The following is a 15,619-nucleotide window of genomic DNA, read 5'->3' as shown; positions in this document are numbered from 1 at the left end:
GCTGTACTGTGTCCTGAAGGTGTTTAGAGCTGGCCGTGGACTTCGGGGGACAAAGTCCATGTCTGCAGCACAAGCTTTCTCCTTCCACGCTCTGGAATCCCTATGTGTGCACACAGTGTCTCCACAGTCCTGTAATGATGATGATACAGGGCCTCTTGTTGATTAATTTTGTAAAATCAAAACTTTGTGCACAGTTTCACAGGAGTACCAAGTGGTGGCTTTCTGCCTGTGCTTTTATTCCCCTTTGGTTTTGGTAATTACTAAGGATAAATCCTCAAAAGAGAGTTCTAAGATCAAAAATTACTGTGTTGATTTTTCCTGTGGAGATGTGAACAACATCTGTTTACCCAAGATAGGGCACCAATGATAGACCAAAAATTTTTTTAAAAAAATTAAAAAGGGGATGCCACCCAAACCCAGCTTAGTTGGAGCAGTGAGTTTATTGGGGTTACTTATGGGAGCATGGGTGACTTCAAGGTGTCTGCAGCAGGGAAGGTCTCATGAAAGCTGCATTCCTGAAGCTCCCCCACAGCTTGATGGCAGCTTGGCCGAATGAAAAGTCTCTCCCAAGCAATTGCTACCGCTTTTATGACCTTGGGGTGAGATCTTCTGAATCGTGTAAGTTTCAGGAGCTTCCTGAAGCTTTGGTCACTTCCTGAGTCTGGTTAAGTTTTACTGCCTGAGTCTTAAGGACCGCCCTCCCCCTTTTCTGGAGGAGATGTTTTAATGCAGAGGCCATAACTGCACAACTACTATCATAATATTTGCTTCCTAGAATTTATTTGTTCACTCAGCGCACTAAAGTTTTTGCTGTTGGTCTTGCAAAGTCCGCTTCTCTCTGTGGCTTTGGTGGCAGTGCATAGATCCGTCCTTTCTAATCTGTGCTCATTTAGAATAGCACTTCACTGACTGGCCCACCACTCAGGGGCAGCACCATTGCTAAGACCCTGTCTTTGGGCTCCGGGCCTCACCGGTGCTGTTGAAGTATTTAGAGAAACCCTCTCCTAATGTCTAGCAACACTATTTTCTACTCCACAATGTGGGAGGAAACACGCTCAGAGAGGCTGGCCAGCATGCTTACCCTCAGAGCACTGCTCGTCAGCACTGTTCCACCTAGACGACTGTTCATCCGATGGCCATGCTTCTCCACTCAGGGACACAAACCCTCGACTTGGAGACATCCTGCAGAAACTGGCTCCGTTCCTGAAGATGTACGGCGAGTACGTCAAGAACTTTGACAGGGCGATGGGGCTGGTGAGCACATGGACCCAGCGCTCTCCGCAGTTTAAGGACGTCATCCACAGCATCCAGGTTGGTGGCTGAAGGGGTATGATATACACACTTTTTTTTTTTTTAATTCCATAAAGATTTTTTAAGACAGGGTCTCAGGCCAGGCACGTGCCTCTAATCTCAGCACTCAGGAGACAGAAGCAGGTGAATCTTGGTGAGTTTGCGGCCACCCTGGTTTACATAGCAAATTTTAGGCCAGATAGCACTACATGCTAAGACCATATCCAAAACAAAAACAAACAAACAAAAACAAACAAAAAATTCCTCCTCAACAAAACAAGGCCTCTCGACCTGACCAACTTAACTCTCTATGAAGCCAAGAATGACCTTGAACTTCAAACTTTCTGCCTTCACCTCCTGAGTGCTGGGATTGCAAATGTGTACCAACACACCTGGATTCTGCAGTGCTGGGATCACAGGCCTGTATCAACGTGCCTGGCTTTTCTACATGGGTTCTGGGGTTGAATTCAGGTCCTTATGCTTGAGCAGCTACAACATTCCCCCATCCCAGCCCTCTGAAGAAGCTGTGACACTACATTCTCACATAAGTGTGTGGTACAAGACTCATCTGTACTGTGAGCTCATATGCATCTCCCTCCCGAGAGAGCAAGACAGTGTTCATCCTGAGCACAGGCCACTGTCCCTGTCCACACAGGGCAGACCAGGCCTTTGGATCCAGCAGTTCCTCAGGTGACCAGACACCTCCAGGATTGGGATGACAATTGTCTGCATTGACTGCCTCAGCACTGTGTTGTCCCTGAACAGTGAAGACTGTCTGGGGATACTTCCCGCTAGACACAGCCATGGTTCTGCCCCTTGGCCCGGACTGTGTCTGCTGACACCGATGTGGCTTCTGGTATCTGGAGGGTAGAATCTGGGGCAGATCTACAATGTACAGGATAGCTCACAACTGCAAATTCTCCTATGCAAATGTCCATGACCAAGGTCAAGAAGTCTTGACCTGAACAAAATGGGATCAAATAACCATCAGATTTCCCTTGGTCTCTGGAGAATTCTTTGCTTGATCCAAAGCATATTACAAATTATAAGCCTTAAAAAATTCCAAACATTTACCAAAAGTTTGTAAAATGACCAACTTAAGGCTAGAGAAAGAGCCGAGAACCTGTCTGGATCTCTAGCACCATGTAAAGGCAGACATGGTGGCATGTGTCTGAACCTTTGTGCCAGGGGCTGAGGGTAGAGTCATGAGGCAGGTACATTCTGGGGCTGATCAGCAAGCCTCGAAGAAGCTCAGTTTTCAGCCAGAGATATGCATGCACACACCATACTCAGGCCTGACCACAGAAGGACAAACTTACAGACATTACAGACATTCTGTGCTATTTACCATGATCTCTAAGCACACATGATGGTTATTGTCTTTTGAAACTCATCTGCAGATGGTACTGAAGGTTCATCCCTAAGTGTGAAGCAGAGTGTCTCCCTCACACACAGTGATCACTGAAATCAAGGTCCTCACGTGGCTGTCACGGCACTGTGTCTCCTCACAGCTTGCGCAGTCACCAGCCATCCCAAGGATGCACTTCTAAGTTTTCTCTGCTTTTTTTCTCTTTGTGGTTCACAAGCCAAAGAAGGACCACACACTGCTCTCATTATCAGACTGAGTCCTGCCCTCTAGGACAGGCTCTGTCCTTGTCCTCTTGAGGGAATTGGATGTCTCTTGGCTTGGGTTTATCTGCGGTTTTTCCGTGATTCAATTTGGGCTGTGCCTCTGTGTGAGAGTCACTGGAGCAAAGCTTTTTTTTTTTTTCCCTCTCTCTCTCTATTCGTAAGTTTCTAGCAGGGAGGTACTTTGAAGCCCTATGAATATCCATTCCTCATCTTCCCTTGCTTCTTGCTTGAAATAATTATGTGTGTGTGTGGGGGGGGTATGCTTGTATGTGCACGTGGAGGTCAGAGGTCAGCTGAGGTTAATTGTCTTCTATCACTCCCCACCTTATGTTTTGAGGCAGGGTCTCTCACTGAACCCAGAACTCATTAGCAGGCTGGCCAATGGTATTTGCTTATCTCTGTCTCCCCAGCACTGGGATCACAAGCAAGCACATGACACTCAGACTTTTTTTTTAGATTTTTTTTTAAGTTTTATTTTATGTGAGTATTTTGCCTGTATGTATGTCTGTGAACCCTATGCATGTCTGGCTCTCAAAGAGGTCAGAAGAGGATGTCAGACACCCTGAAACTAGGGTTACAGACGGTCATTAGCCATGTAGTTGCTAGGACTGAACCCGGGTTTTCTGCAAGAGCAGGAAGTGCTCTTAACCTTTGAGCTATCTTTCCAGCACCAATACTCAGATTTTCTTTTCATAATTGCAACCTTCATTTAAAAAAGACAGGCATATGGAGGCACACACCTTTAATCCCAGCACTCAGAGGCAGAAGTAAGTGGATCTCTGAGTTCAAGGCCAGGCCATCCAGCACTACACAGAAAACTCTTGTCTTGAAAAAGTTAACAACAACCAAAACCAAACCAACTGCCCTCCCCCCACTCAAAAAAAAAAAAGCCTTAATTGTTTTAGGGGCTGAGAAGATGGCTTGGTGGGTAAAGTGTTATGTTAAGCACAGGGACCTGAGTTCGGATCCCCAGAACCTGTTGCACCCAAAAGAGTTTTAAGCCCATCTCTACCAGAAGTTTTGTACTGAGGCCTGAGGAAGATGTGGGTAGCTGGGGCCCTGAAGGTGCGAGGGGCAGGGCAGGGCAGTGGGCAGGGGGAGAGACAACAGGCCCTCCCCGCTGTCCACATGGCGGAGACAGATGAACCAGGCAGCATGGCAGGAGAGCCCAGTGTGAGCGAAGAGGCCATAGTGTGCCAGCAGTCTTCGTGGATAGGCCTGTGGGCAGGGTCAAGGGTGCGGACTCCGGCTGCCAGCACCAAGAAGGCATGGAAGTGTGGCGGAGGGGGAGCTGTGATCTGGAGGGAGGAGGGGAGGAGTGGAGAGGGGGGACAATGCAGGGCTAGGCTTCCCTGCACCCACCTGCTCTCTCCTCCCTTTATTATGCGGGGACTCTCATCAGCCTCAAGGCAGCTAGGCAAGATGACCTCCCCCTGAGTGTGAGGAGGGTCGGGTAGGAGTGGGGATCACTTTTGTCGGGGGAGGCATTGCTCTGGCACCTGTTTTCTTCAATCCAGAGCTACCCACCCAGAAAGTTCCAGTTCTCCTTCCATCACGGGGCACCTTCCAGCCTCAGTTTCTCTAGCCATAAAGTGTGGTCTGTGCCAATTGTGTCTTGAAGAGCAGGCAGCTCCAGGGAACCTGCAGGGCCTGTAGTGCCAGAAGCGGGGGCTAGACTGGTGACCCCGTGTGTGTTCTCTGTTCCCCAGAAGCAGGAGGTGTGCGGGAACTTGACGCTGCAGCACCACATGCTGGAGCCTGTGCAGAGGGTGCCCCGCTATGAGCTGCTGCTCAAAGACTACCTGAAGAGGCTCCCCAGGGATGCCCCAGACCGGAAGGATGCTGAGAGTAAGTGGAGGTGGCTTCGAGGCTGAGGGGGAATCTCTGGAGGAGCTGAGAACCCTGGGCTGAGACACACAGAGAAAGGCAGAGGGGGGGGGGGAGGGGAGGGATATGTGTGTATCTAATCCTATCTGTCTGTCTATATATATATATATGGAGAGAGAGAGAGAGAGAGAGAGAGAGAGAGAGAGAGAGAGAGAGAGAGAGAGAGAGAGAGAGAGAGAGAGAGAGAAAACTAGCAGCAAAGTGATTTAGTCTTTTCCTATCCCATGAAATGATGCTATCTCTGGGGAAGACATTGCCAAACGCTGACTCCATTCAGAGCAACGGGTCCCATAGTGAGGGCATTCTTATTTCAAGAGTCATGGCCAGTGCAACTGGTGGGCAGCACAGAACTGGGAACTGTGCAAGCGAGTCAAGGGTCCCACTTGTGTTGGCCCCAGCAGGCTCAGCAAGTGGCTCTGGGCTTTGTGTCTTCTGGGCCAGACCTCTGGAGCGGTCTGGGCACCCTGAGCAAGGCCAAGTGCAGGAACAAGGCCTCCCACTGGAAGCCATGCCTACATTCTCAGTGTCAGCCTCTCCAGCGCGAACTCGTGAAGTTACCACGTGCCCAGGCTCACTCGGTTCTCCTTATTCAGGGTCCCTGGAGCTCATCTCCACAGCTGCTGACCATTCCAATGCTGCCATTCGGAAGATGGTGAGTTCAGACTGCTGTAGGGACACAAAGCATATGCAGGGAGAGTGGGGGGTGGGTGACCCATATAAGTAAGCACCTTCAGCCCTGATTCCCGGTGGCCCCATCAGTGAGCACATATATACCCAGTCTCCCCAGGACGTACCAGGTACACATCCTAGCACCCCCTAGTAATACCAAGTGCATGCTCAGCCTCTCTCTGTACAAACCAGGTAGGCATATGTCCACTGTCTTAGTTAGGGTTTCTATTGCTGTGAAGAGACACCATGACCATGGCAACTCTTATAAGGAAAACATTTAATTGGGGCTGGCCTACAGTTTCAGAGGTTCAGTCCATTGTCATCGTGGTGGGGAGCACGGTGGGGAGCAGGCAGACACGGTGGGGGCTACATCTTGATCAGAAGTCTCAGTGTCACACGGAACAAAGTTTGAGCAAAGGAGACCTCAGTGCCCGCCCCCACAGTGACACACTTCTTCCAACAAGGCCACACCCACTCCAACAAAGCTACATCTCCTAATAGTGCCACTCCCTATGAGCTTATGGGGAGGTGGGGGAGGCAATTACATTCAAACTACCACACCCACCTTCCCAATGCAAGCCAGGACAGGCCATGACTTCACCTGACTCTTCCAAATACCTGCCAGCTCCTGCAAGGTCATAGGTTCTTCCCTGCCCTCCAGGGTCCCAGGTACCCTGTTTGACCCACTACCATCTACAGTGTCCACACAAGAGACAGAGGGGCCAGCCTGATCTGCCACTTCTAGGTACACAGATCGGAATTACAAGTCCAAGGGCAGGACATCTGAGGCCTAGCAGGTCCTGGCCCAGCCCTTGTTGGTATTGTCTAAGTCCCTACAGGATCAATTCTACTTTGAATAGTATTGAATTCTAACCAGGAGTTAGAGCCATGAGCTGTTAACCTTGTCCCCATTGTACCTCTGTGCCTTGTGACTTCCTAACCAGGCCTGAGGAATGTGATGTGTAGATTGGCCCAGTCTGGGTCATAGCCACTCAACTGACTCCTGCATTCCTCAATGTCCTTGTCTGAAAACTGGGGATAACGATGCCACTCACCTCATAGAGTTTGTGTCAGAATTAAATGACTAAAATGTGGATGGTGTAGAACAGTCTCTGGTACATAGCAACAGAGGCGTGTGATTTATCATTCTCTGGACGATGAGTTTCTAGTCACCCTTTGATATTCAGCTCAAATGTCATCCTATGTGTCCTTCCCTTTTCCATGGCAGCCATTTCATTGCTACAACGGACCCGGGTGGCAGTTGCAGAGCATGGCTTTGCTCACCTCTGGGTACAAAGCAGTTCCCTAGGCCTTTGCAGCTGCCTGAGCGGAATTCCTGTCTCTTGCAGGAGAAAATGCATAAGCTCCTGGAGGTGTATGAGCAGCTGGGTGGGGAAGAGGACATCGTCAACCCAGCCAATGAGCTGATCAAGGAGGGCAACATCCAGAAATTGTCAGCCAAGAATGGCACCACTCAGGAGCGACACCTCTTCTTGGTGAGTCAGGCTGAATCCCAGTTACAGAATCCCCCATCTGCCTTCTCAGGCTCTGGGCAGTACCAGCAAGACTTAGAAGCCCAAGGAGGAGGTTATTCTGTGGCCTCCTCTGATAGTTTGCTGGGCTATCTCTTGTCCATGGCTCTGCCCTGGTTTCCACAAGTATCTAATATTGATGTCCCTTATATCCAGCATTTCTGTTTTCTTTGGTCTATCTCAGCTACAATTAAAGAGTCTCCAGAAACCAGAAATGTAAAGACTGTAGCCAAACATCAAGATCCCATCTGTCCCAGAACTAAACTCTGGTTTACAGAGAGGAGAAGAGAGGAAGGAGTTATGGTGAGGGAACCACTCAAGCACCTGACATATAGGAAGAGACACGATCTTCTTTTCCTTTTTCTATAACTGCTTCTCTTCTCCCCTACTGCCTCTTCCTCTTCTCCTTCCTCCTCCTCTTCCTCTTTCTTCTTGCTTCCTCCTAAGGCATTACCTTTGCTAGGCAAGCACCCTATCACACTGCCTTCTGCCTGTAGCCCCGCATCTATTCTTAAATTGGTAGCTGTGTCTTTGAAAGTTTCTTTTTTTTTGTAACCTAAGGCCTGTGACATATCTAGCCACAGGTTATTGCCTAATAACGCAAGGTATGGGTTTCATCTTGTGGAGGGAGCCTTAAATCCAATCAGAAAGTGATTGGTTACTCCCACGAATTCATGCCACTATTGTACCAGTAGGCATGTCTTGCCAGGCCAGTTGTTATTGTAGCTCACAGGGTTCTTAGCTGGGTATGATTGATGCTTACATCTCTCCTCTGGCATAGCATTTTCAGCCCTATAGAAGGTATCCAGTAGTATGAAGCTTCCAGGCCAGTCCTGACTTGATTTCTCCATGTTTTGTGACTCAAGTATGTGGTGTTTTCAGCAGTAGAGTTTTCATCAAGTTCTTGAGGGGAACCAAGGGCATCAGCAGGAGCCTGCACTGTGTGGGGGTTTATGGGACCTCACTGGTCAACAACTCCAAAAGAAGTAACCCTTTCCTGAAACTGGGCTTTTTGTTTGTTAGTCTCTGGTATTTAGTGAGGCCATTGCTGTCCATTACAGGCTCAGAATCTGCCTTTTGAATGTTGTGTTTAATGTTAGGGTCCTGGAGAAGTCCCATAAAAGACCACCAGCCATGTATGCAATCAACAAGAGCATCTATTACCAGCATGCTGGGGCTGTCCATCCCACACAAAGGCAAAAGAGCGATGACCCTGGGAGGAGTTCTCAGGCTCCTTTTAAGCATAGCTAAGGCAATTAGATCATTTATCTAAGCAAGTAGCAATCATATTAGTACGTTCTAATGGCTAGGGCTAGTCAGAGGCTGACTAGGGCTCCAGTTTTTCTATTTTGGAGCAGGCCTGGATAAGTCCCAGGCTTTGTCCTTATTTGGTTATCATCTTGAGCTGTTGTGGCTCAGGCTGGCTGGCCTAGTATGCGCTGACTGTGGGGGCTGGCTCAGGCCTGGTACTGCACATAGCAGGCCTCCTCATCCTTGCTGTCAGGGGTGTTGGAAATTGATTGTCCTTTTTGTTCATGGCTCTTCCTCAGAAACTGCTTGCTCAGTCTCAGGAAACTAAAATTGAGGCCTGATCTCTAAGAGAAGACTGAGCAGCCTGTAATGGCGTCTGCTTGGTCCTCTTAGAGGCATGTGTGCATCTTTAAATAAATAGATATATACTTACATATTTTATATATATATATATATATATAACTTTAAGACATTAAAGAATACTTATATGGGTCCCTGTGAGGAGCTCCCTCTAACTATCTCTCCCCATGACATCTTTCTTGCAGTTCAACAATGTGATACTCTACTGTGTACCCAAACTAAGGCTCATGGGCCAGAAGTTCAGTGTACGGGAGAAAATGGACATCTCTGACCTCCAGGTGGGTGGGTCCCTCCCTCCCTCCCTCCCTCCCTCCCTCCCTCCCTCCCTCCCTCCCTCCCCCCCTCCCTACCGTCTTATGCCCTGGAAGGGGTACAACAGGGATGGGGATGCTAGGCTTTGATGCTCACTTCTGTGACTCAGGGTTTCTGAGATAACATCTTGGTCCTGGTATACTAGCCTTGTGGGCAGTGTTCCCCAAGGTCTTGGATTCTACTTCCTGTCAGGTCCCTCATGGTCTCATGCTGAAGGGAACAGGAAACTGGAACTAAAGTTCACAGCCATGGGGGTCACATAGACACAAGATAGGCTGTCACTTTGTGAGGACAGGACTCAGGACCCCAATTACAGATCCAGGAGTGAAACTCAGGTCACGAATTCAGAATGGGGTGTGGGCCTACTTGTCTCATTCCCTGAACTATCTCAAAGTCTTTCTGTCTTTTCTTGCCTTGATCCAAAAGTCATGACATTCAGGGCTGATATGGATTCTATCTGCCCCTGAGAGAGATTTGAATTAATAATTGCTCCAAAAATATTTTCTAATTAAATGAATCTAACTATCTGAAAAAGCAAAGATTTGATTAAACAGCTATCTACTCCATAGAAATTCCCTTGGAATTCTCTGGATCCGTGTTAAGAAATAATTACAAGCCGTGACTAGCTACAGGAAAAACAAAACAAAACAAAACAAAAACTTGCTTCTTCCATAGTTAGAAGAAACCACGTTTGCAGTGTTGCTCTATGAGAAATTGGTCCTGGGGCTGGAGAGATGACTCAGTAGTCTCGTCTTTCAAAAGACCCAACATCAGTTCCCAGCACCCAAATGGAGTGGCTCACAACTGCCTGTAACTCCAGCTCCAAGGGATCCAATTTCTCCCTCTGTCCTCCTCGGGCACCTGTACTTGGGTACATAACGGCACATAGACACACACATAAATAAGTCTTTAAAAACCAGTCCTGTTTTAGTGGCTTTTATATGTTAATATCATTTTCAACATGTAGTGAGAAGGTCCAGAGGTTTCTGGCTGGGTCCAGGTCTGCCTATCTGTGGTGCCTCCAACTGGGCTGACTGAGGTCAGGGGCTCTTACAGAGACCAGCCCAAGAGCTGCCAGGAGCAACTGTGCTTCTGTGGTTTTCTGCTGATGGAAGAGGGTGAAATCTGAGACCTCCAAGGAAATGACGCTACTCCATCCACTCTGTCTGGGTGCACTCCTTTAAACTCACAGGGCACCTGCCCATGCAGGCCAAGCACCTTCTAAGGGACAGAGGCAAGGCTCTTCTAAGGTTTGCATCCCTCCCAAGGGGGTGCAGCTGTGCTGGGGGGTAAAGTTCCACATGCTGGAAGGGAAAGACTTGGCCAGGGCTGCCTGGGGACAAACAGCTGCTAAAGGAGGCCTGACGGACAGGTGTAGTTCCCAAGCAGCTGTCTAAACACAGAGACTGAGGCCCAGCTCTGTGTGGGCAAGACCAGTGGTCTGCCCTCCCTCCCCCTGAGCTTCAACATCCCCATTTTGTAGACCTGAGAGCCCATGGGGTCACCCTGACACTTTCACAGGAAAAATAAATAAAATAAAAACCTCTGAATCAGAGAACACGGGTCTGTGTTAAGGAACAGCTAAAATGACAACTTGCATTCGTTTGCTCTGTTCTGTGTTTTTGTTCGTGCAGGTGCAAGATGTCGTGAAACCAAATGCAGCACGCACATTCATCATAACAGGAAGAAAAAGGTCCCTGGAGCTTCAGACTCGGTATGGCACTAGTATCTGCGGCTATATGAACATCTTAGACCTGAGATTGTAGCAGATGGCTTCTTTTACTGAATGAGATAATCTTTCAATATGTTTTTATTGGCTTACAGTGTGTGTGTGTGTGTGTGTGTGTGTGTGTGTGTATTTTTAAATTAAAGATGGGAAGACATCTAGGTGGGTAAAATGCTTGCCTCATGGCATGAGGACCTGAGTTTAGATTTCTAGCACTCACGTAAAAAGCCAGACACAGCAATGTGTCTCTAACCCCAGTCCTGTGGAGGCAAAGACAGGCAGGTCCTCGAGGCTTGCTCTCTAGCCCACCCTAGTGGAATTAATGAGCTCCAAGTTCAGTAAGAAGTCCTGTATCAAGAAGTAAGGTGGAAGCCAAGTGGTGGTGGTGCACACCTTTAATCCCAGCACTCGGGAGGCAGAGGCAGGCTGAGCTCTGTGAGTTCGAAGCCAGCCTGGTCTATGGAGCAAGTTCCAGGAGAGGCTTCAAAGCTACACAGAGAAACCCTGTGTCGAAAAAAAAGTTAGGTGGATAGTGATGGAGGAAGACATACAATACCAACCTCTGTCCTCTACACACATGCATACATGAACATGTATACACACACACACACACACACACACACACACACACACACACACACACACACAAAGGTGGCTATAACAAATAGCATGTGTCTTGGTTAGGGTTTCTTTCTTTTTTGTGTTTTTTTTTTTTTGTTTTTTTTTTTTTTTTTTTTTTTTTTTTGGTTTTTCGAGATAGGGTTTCTCTTGTGTAGCTTTGCGCCTTTCCTGGAACTCACTTGGTAGCCCAGGCTGGCCTCGAACTCACAGAGATCCACCTGGCTCTGCCTCCCGAGTGCTGGGATTAAAGGTGTGCGCCACCACCGCCCGGCTCTTTTTTGTGTTTTTAAGATTTATTTATTTTTATTTTGTGAGCATTGGTGTTTTGCCTGCATGCATGTCTGTATGAGGGTGCCAGATCCCTTGGACCTGGAGTTACAGACAGTTGTGAACTGCCATGTGGGTGCTGGGAATTGAACCCAGGTCCTCTGGAAGAGCAGCCAGTGCTCTTAACCACTGAGCCATCATCTCTCCAGTCCCTTGGTCAGGGTTTCTATTGCTGCGATAAAACACTATGACTAAAATCAGCTTACTGAGAAAAGTGTTTATTTCACTTACACTCCCCAGTCTGTCCACCACTGAAGGAAGTCAGGGCAGGAACTGAAATAGAGGAACCTGCTTACCAGCTTGCTCCCCATGGCTTGCTCAGCTTGCTTTCTTACATGACCCAGGGCTGCCTGCAGAGGGGTGATACCACCCACAGTATGCTGGACCCTCCCACATCGGTCATTAATCAAGAAAATGCCCCCAAGGACTTGCCTGCAGGACGTCTGATGGAGACATTCCCTCAACTGATGTTCCTCTCCCTCAATAACTCCGCCTTGTGTCAGTTTGACAAAACACTCACCAGGACACCAGTCCTTCATCTTGCTTTTTTCAGTTAGTGTGTCAGGATTCATCCTATAATCTCACACATTTTCCAGGAATAGCACAGTCCCCATCAATATCCTTAACTGGCACCATTGAGATGGCTTCATGGGTAAAAGCCCCACTGCCAAGCCTGATGACTCGAGTGCCATCCTTCCTGGTGGGGCCTGCATGATAGGAAGAAAAAGCCAGCTCCTGCAAGTTGTCCTCTAAACCTCCATAGGTAGCACTAACACCCATACACAGACACACAAAAAAAATCTAAATAAACTGTAATGATTTTTTTAAAAAAAATCATCAACAGGGTCCCAGGTTGACAGTCTGAGTCTCATTTCTGCAGACTGTGCTGAGAACAGAGTCCCCATACTTGGGCTTTTGTGCACACACACGCTGCTGCCTCGGTGAGATGGACCTCTGAGGGGAAACTACCGGTCAGCATGTGGGATGTCTGCTCTATCTGCTCACCCTGTCCTCCAAGGCCAAGCTCGAGCTCCCACTAGAAACCCAGTCTGTCACACTCCACCTGTGCATAAGAGCTTTGTAATCAGCTGCCAGGGTCCAGGGAGCTGTTGGTCTGCAAGATGAGCCTGGCCACACCGGGCCACATATGTTCTGCACACGGAAACTACCTTTCCAGCCTCGAGTTGCAGTTACAAGTGAGTGAGTGGCTAGGCAGGCACACAGTGGGTACCCGTGGATGGACTGATAAAATGCTGATTTTGTCTTCGTAGGACAGAAGAAGAGAAGAGAGAATGGATTCAGGTGACGCTTCTCAAGTCTGTTCTATCTCTGCCTTTCCCCCCTGTCCTGGAGCCTGGGGCCTGCTCAGCAAATGCCCTTGTGTTTGGGGGATAGGTTTCATTAGGGAACAACACTGGTCTCAAACCCTCAACCCTCCTGAGGATTTCAGACATGCGTCACCATGTGTGGCTTACACCGCATGTTATTGTAGTATGGTCGTTTCATGTTGGACCACGTGACCCAGGAACACTTTCCTAATACTAGCCCTGCCTGTCCTCATGTCTGAAGGGAGACAGTGGCCATGGGGCGCCTCTGCATATGCTTTCAAATACCACAAGCCTTTCAGTCTATTTCCTTCAGTCCATTTCCTTCAGCCCCTTCTCCCACAAGTAAGGAACCAGAAAGGGCCAGGAGGGACCTCGGGCTAGGTCTTGTCTTTCCAGAGCCAGTCTCTTTGGTCTTCCTGGCTCCAAGGCATGAGTCTTCGGCCAGGATAAGATGATCAGGGGTGCTCTGTGGACACCTGGGCCCTGAGCCCCCAGCGTCCTTCCCTGGCTCTCTGACAGCCCTTCGGCTTTGCTGTGTGTCCAGGTTATCCAGGCCACTGTGGAGAAGCACAAACAGAAGAGTGAGACCTTCAGGGCCTTCGGCGGTGCCTGTAGCCTGGATGAGGAGCCCAGCCTGTCCCCAGACCAGCCCGTGAGTCAGCAGCCTGTTGTCGGGGGAAGTGGGACTCAGCTCTTGGCCAGGGAGTGAGGCCTACAGGTATTGTGCAGACAGCATGAACACGCATTTCCCTGCTTGCCCGGGTACTCAGTAAGTACAGCTGCAACCTGATGGACCTGCTGCCTTGCAGGTCAGGGTCCATGAGGAGGAAGTGCTCCTCTAGTGCTAGATGGACATCTCCATGCCTTCAGCAAGGCAGCTATGAGCACCAAGGGACCTCATCTTCCTCCTGTGGAACTGAGTCTCAGAAGCTGAGTGACACTCCCAGGCCACTGCAGTGGTACAAGCATCCTCAGGTCCTGGTGCCTTTCTCACACACTCCACTTGGAACAGCTAGTGGATGTCTTTTTGTGCTTATGTTTTCTCTCCAAATTCCCCTGGACCCCTGAGGTGTCAGCTCCAAGCCCTCTGCCAGCAGAACCAGGGGCATATGATTCCCCATTCCCTTGGAGTGGCCCCAGAGGTACACTAAGAAGACACAGCAGAGCAGGGAATAGATATGGACGTCCCTCATGTTGGGGCTTCCCCAGAATTAGAGAGAGCAGACCCGACGTGGAAGATGATGTCTGCCTTGTGGGAGGACGGCCCTAGAGGCTGCACCAGAGGTCACAGCAAAAGCTCCTGGGAAGAGGCCCCCTGGAACAGTGATGCCCACCCCTCCTGCACCCCCTCCCTCCACCTTCATGGGCTGCTTTGCTCACACCTGGTGCATCTGGAGGGAACAGCTGGCCCATCCTAACTCCTCAGTCTGGCTGGCCTCCTGTCCTCGGGGTCTGCCTGCTCCTTATTTATTTGCATCAAATCTGCTCCCATTTTTCCTGGATATATTTTTGAGGACAAGTTAGCACTCTTTGAAGGAAAGAGCCTGTCAGCTGTTTGAGGGCGATGACTTAGAGACTAAGGGTACAGAGCTGGCTGTTGTTAGTCAGCTGGGCCTGGAGCACTAGAAAGCCTGCAGACTCTCTTCACACACCACAAGGATGAGGAGAGCATCCTCAGGGACCACCTCATCCCTTCCACAACGTGTGATTTTTCAGTATCAGGATTAGGGTGGGCCAAGTCAGCCTCACCCTCTGACACCCAGGTGTCTTCGGTTCAGGGAAGGTGTGGCTTCTGGAGTCCCAGCATTTATTAGACCAGTTCTCTCATTTACACTACCCCTCGATGCATAGAAGTGTTAGGTGGAGGAAATGTCTTCTGCTACACGAGCCACGCCATGTGACTGGGAAACCGCTTCACACTGATCTCTGTTCTCTTCCAGATCACGAGTGCCAGCTCTGTGGAAACCGTAGGGGCAGCCGACAGCAATGGGGGTACTGCAGGGGTGAGTGACTGACACCCAGGGAATAGCAGGAGTGGGAGGTGGGGGAGGGGTCAGACCAAGGATCCTGGAGGGTGAGGATCTAAGAGTCAGTTTGCCCTCTCCTGTGTTCTCGGGGCCTGGGTGTGCAGATGTGAGGCTGTTTGTCCTCTCCTGTGTTCTCGGGGCCTGGGTGTGCAGATGTGAGGCTGTGCCTGAGGCAAGGTACTGGTGACCTAAGTACCAGAGGAGGGGGCTGTGGGGAGTCTGTTGGTGGGCATTACACAACTATGTGTACCATTTGATCTCTGTATGAATACTTACGAGCTAGCTGTGTGTAAATTTCACCTTGACAATATGTGTAGGAAAGAAGAGCCAGCTCCCTATGCCAGTGATGTGAAGACAGGTTTGTCCCTCATACCAAGCAGGCTTTCTGGAAGCTGTGAACTCCCCATCTCTCTCCATATGTGTTCTCAGGGACAGGCGGCTGGGCTCCTGTGCCTGTCTGCTAGGGACTGACCGTGGAAACTTGGAGGGGGCAGTCTTTATTTTAATTTGGGATGTATGATAGGCTGAGGCACACACACACATTTGCTGTGGCTCGAGTACCAACAACTGAGCCATGTCATCACTTTGGGGCCTGACAGTCACAAACAGCCGTGACAACAGTAGTTGGGACAACTCTGGGTCGTAGCTTCACTTGTG

General features: G+C 49.3%; 1 protein-coding gene across 7 annotated transcripts in view; it reads left to right on the top strand.

Moving 5' to 3' along the window:
• Positions 1-15,619, top strand: part of Fgd3 (FYVE, RhoGEF and PH domain containing 3) — a 62,456-nt gene that overhangs the window by 33,757 nt on the left and 13,080 nt on the right. For all 7 annotated transcript variants that reach the window (XM_042278446.2, XM_015985912.3, XM_015985913.3 and 4 more), the window contains 9 exons: positions 1,155-1,311; positions 4,632-4,770; positions 5,403-5,461; positions 6,828-6,974; positions 8,807-8,899; positions 10,568-10,647; positions 12,879-12,909; positions 13,480-13,587; positions 14,876-14,938. In XM_042278446.2, coding sequence (XP_042134380.1) covers positions 1,155-1,311; positions 4,632-4,770; positions 5,403-5,461; positions 6,828-6,974; positions 8,807-8,899; positions 10,568-10,647; positions 12,879-12,909; positions 13,480-13,587; positions 14,876-14,938 — 877 coding nt within the window. The remainder of the gene's footprint in view (positions 1-1,154; positions 1,312-4,631; positions 4,771-5,402; positions 5,462-6,827; positions 6,975-8,806; positions 8,900-10,567; positions 10,648-12,878; positions 12,910-13,479; positions 13,588-14,875; positions 14,939-15,619) is intronic.

This window comes from Peromyscus maniculatus, chromosome 5 (genome assembly GCF_049852395.1).
Source record: "Peromyscus maniculatus bairdii isolate BWxNUB_F1_BW_parent chromosome 5, HU_Pman_BW_mat_3.1, whole genome shotgun sequence".
NCBI classification, from domain to species: Eukaryota; Metazoa; Chordata; class Mammalia; order Rodentia; family Cricetidae; genus Peromyscus; species Peromyscus maniculatus.
The sequence above is the reverse complement of the archived record's forward strand: the minus strand, read 5'-3'. Positions and strand labels throughout refer to the sequence as shown.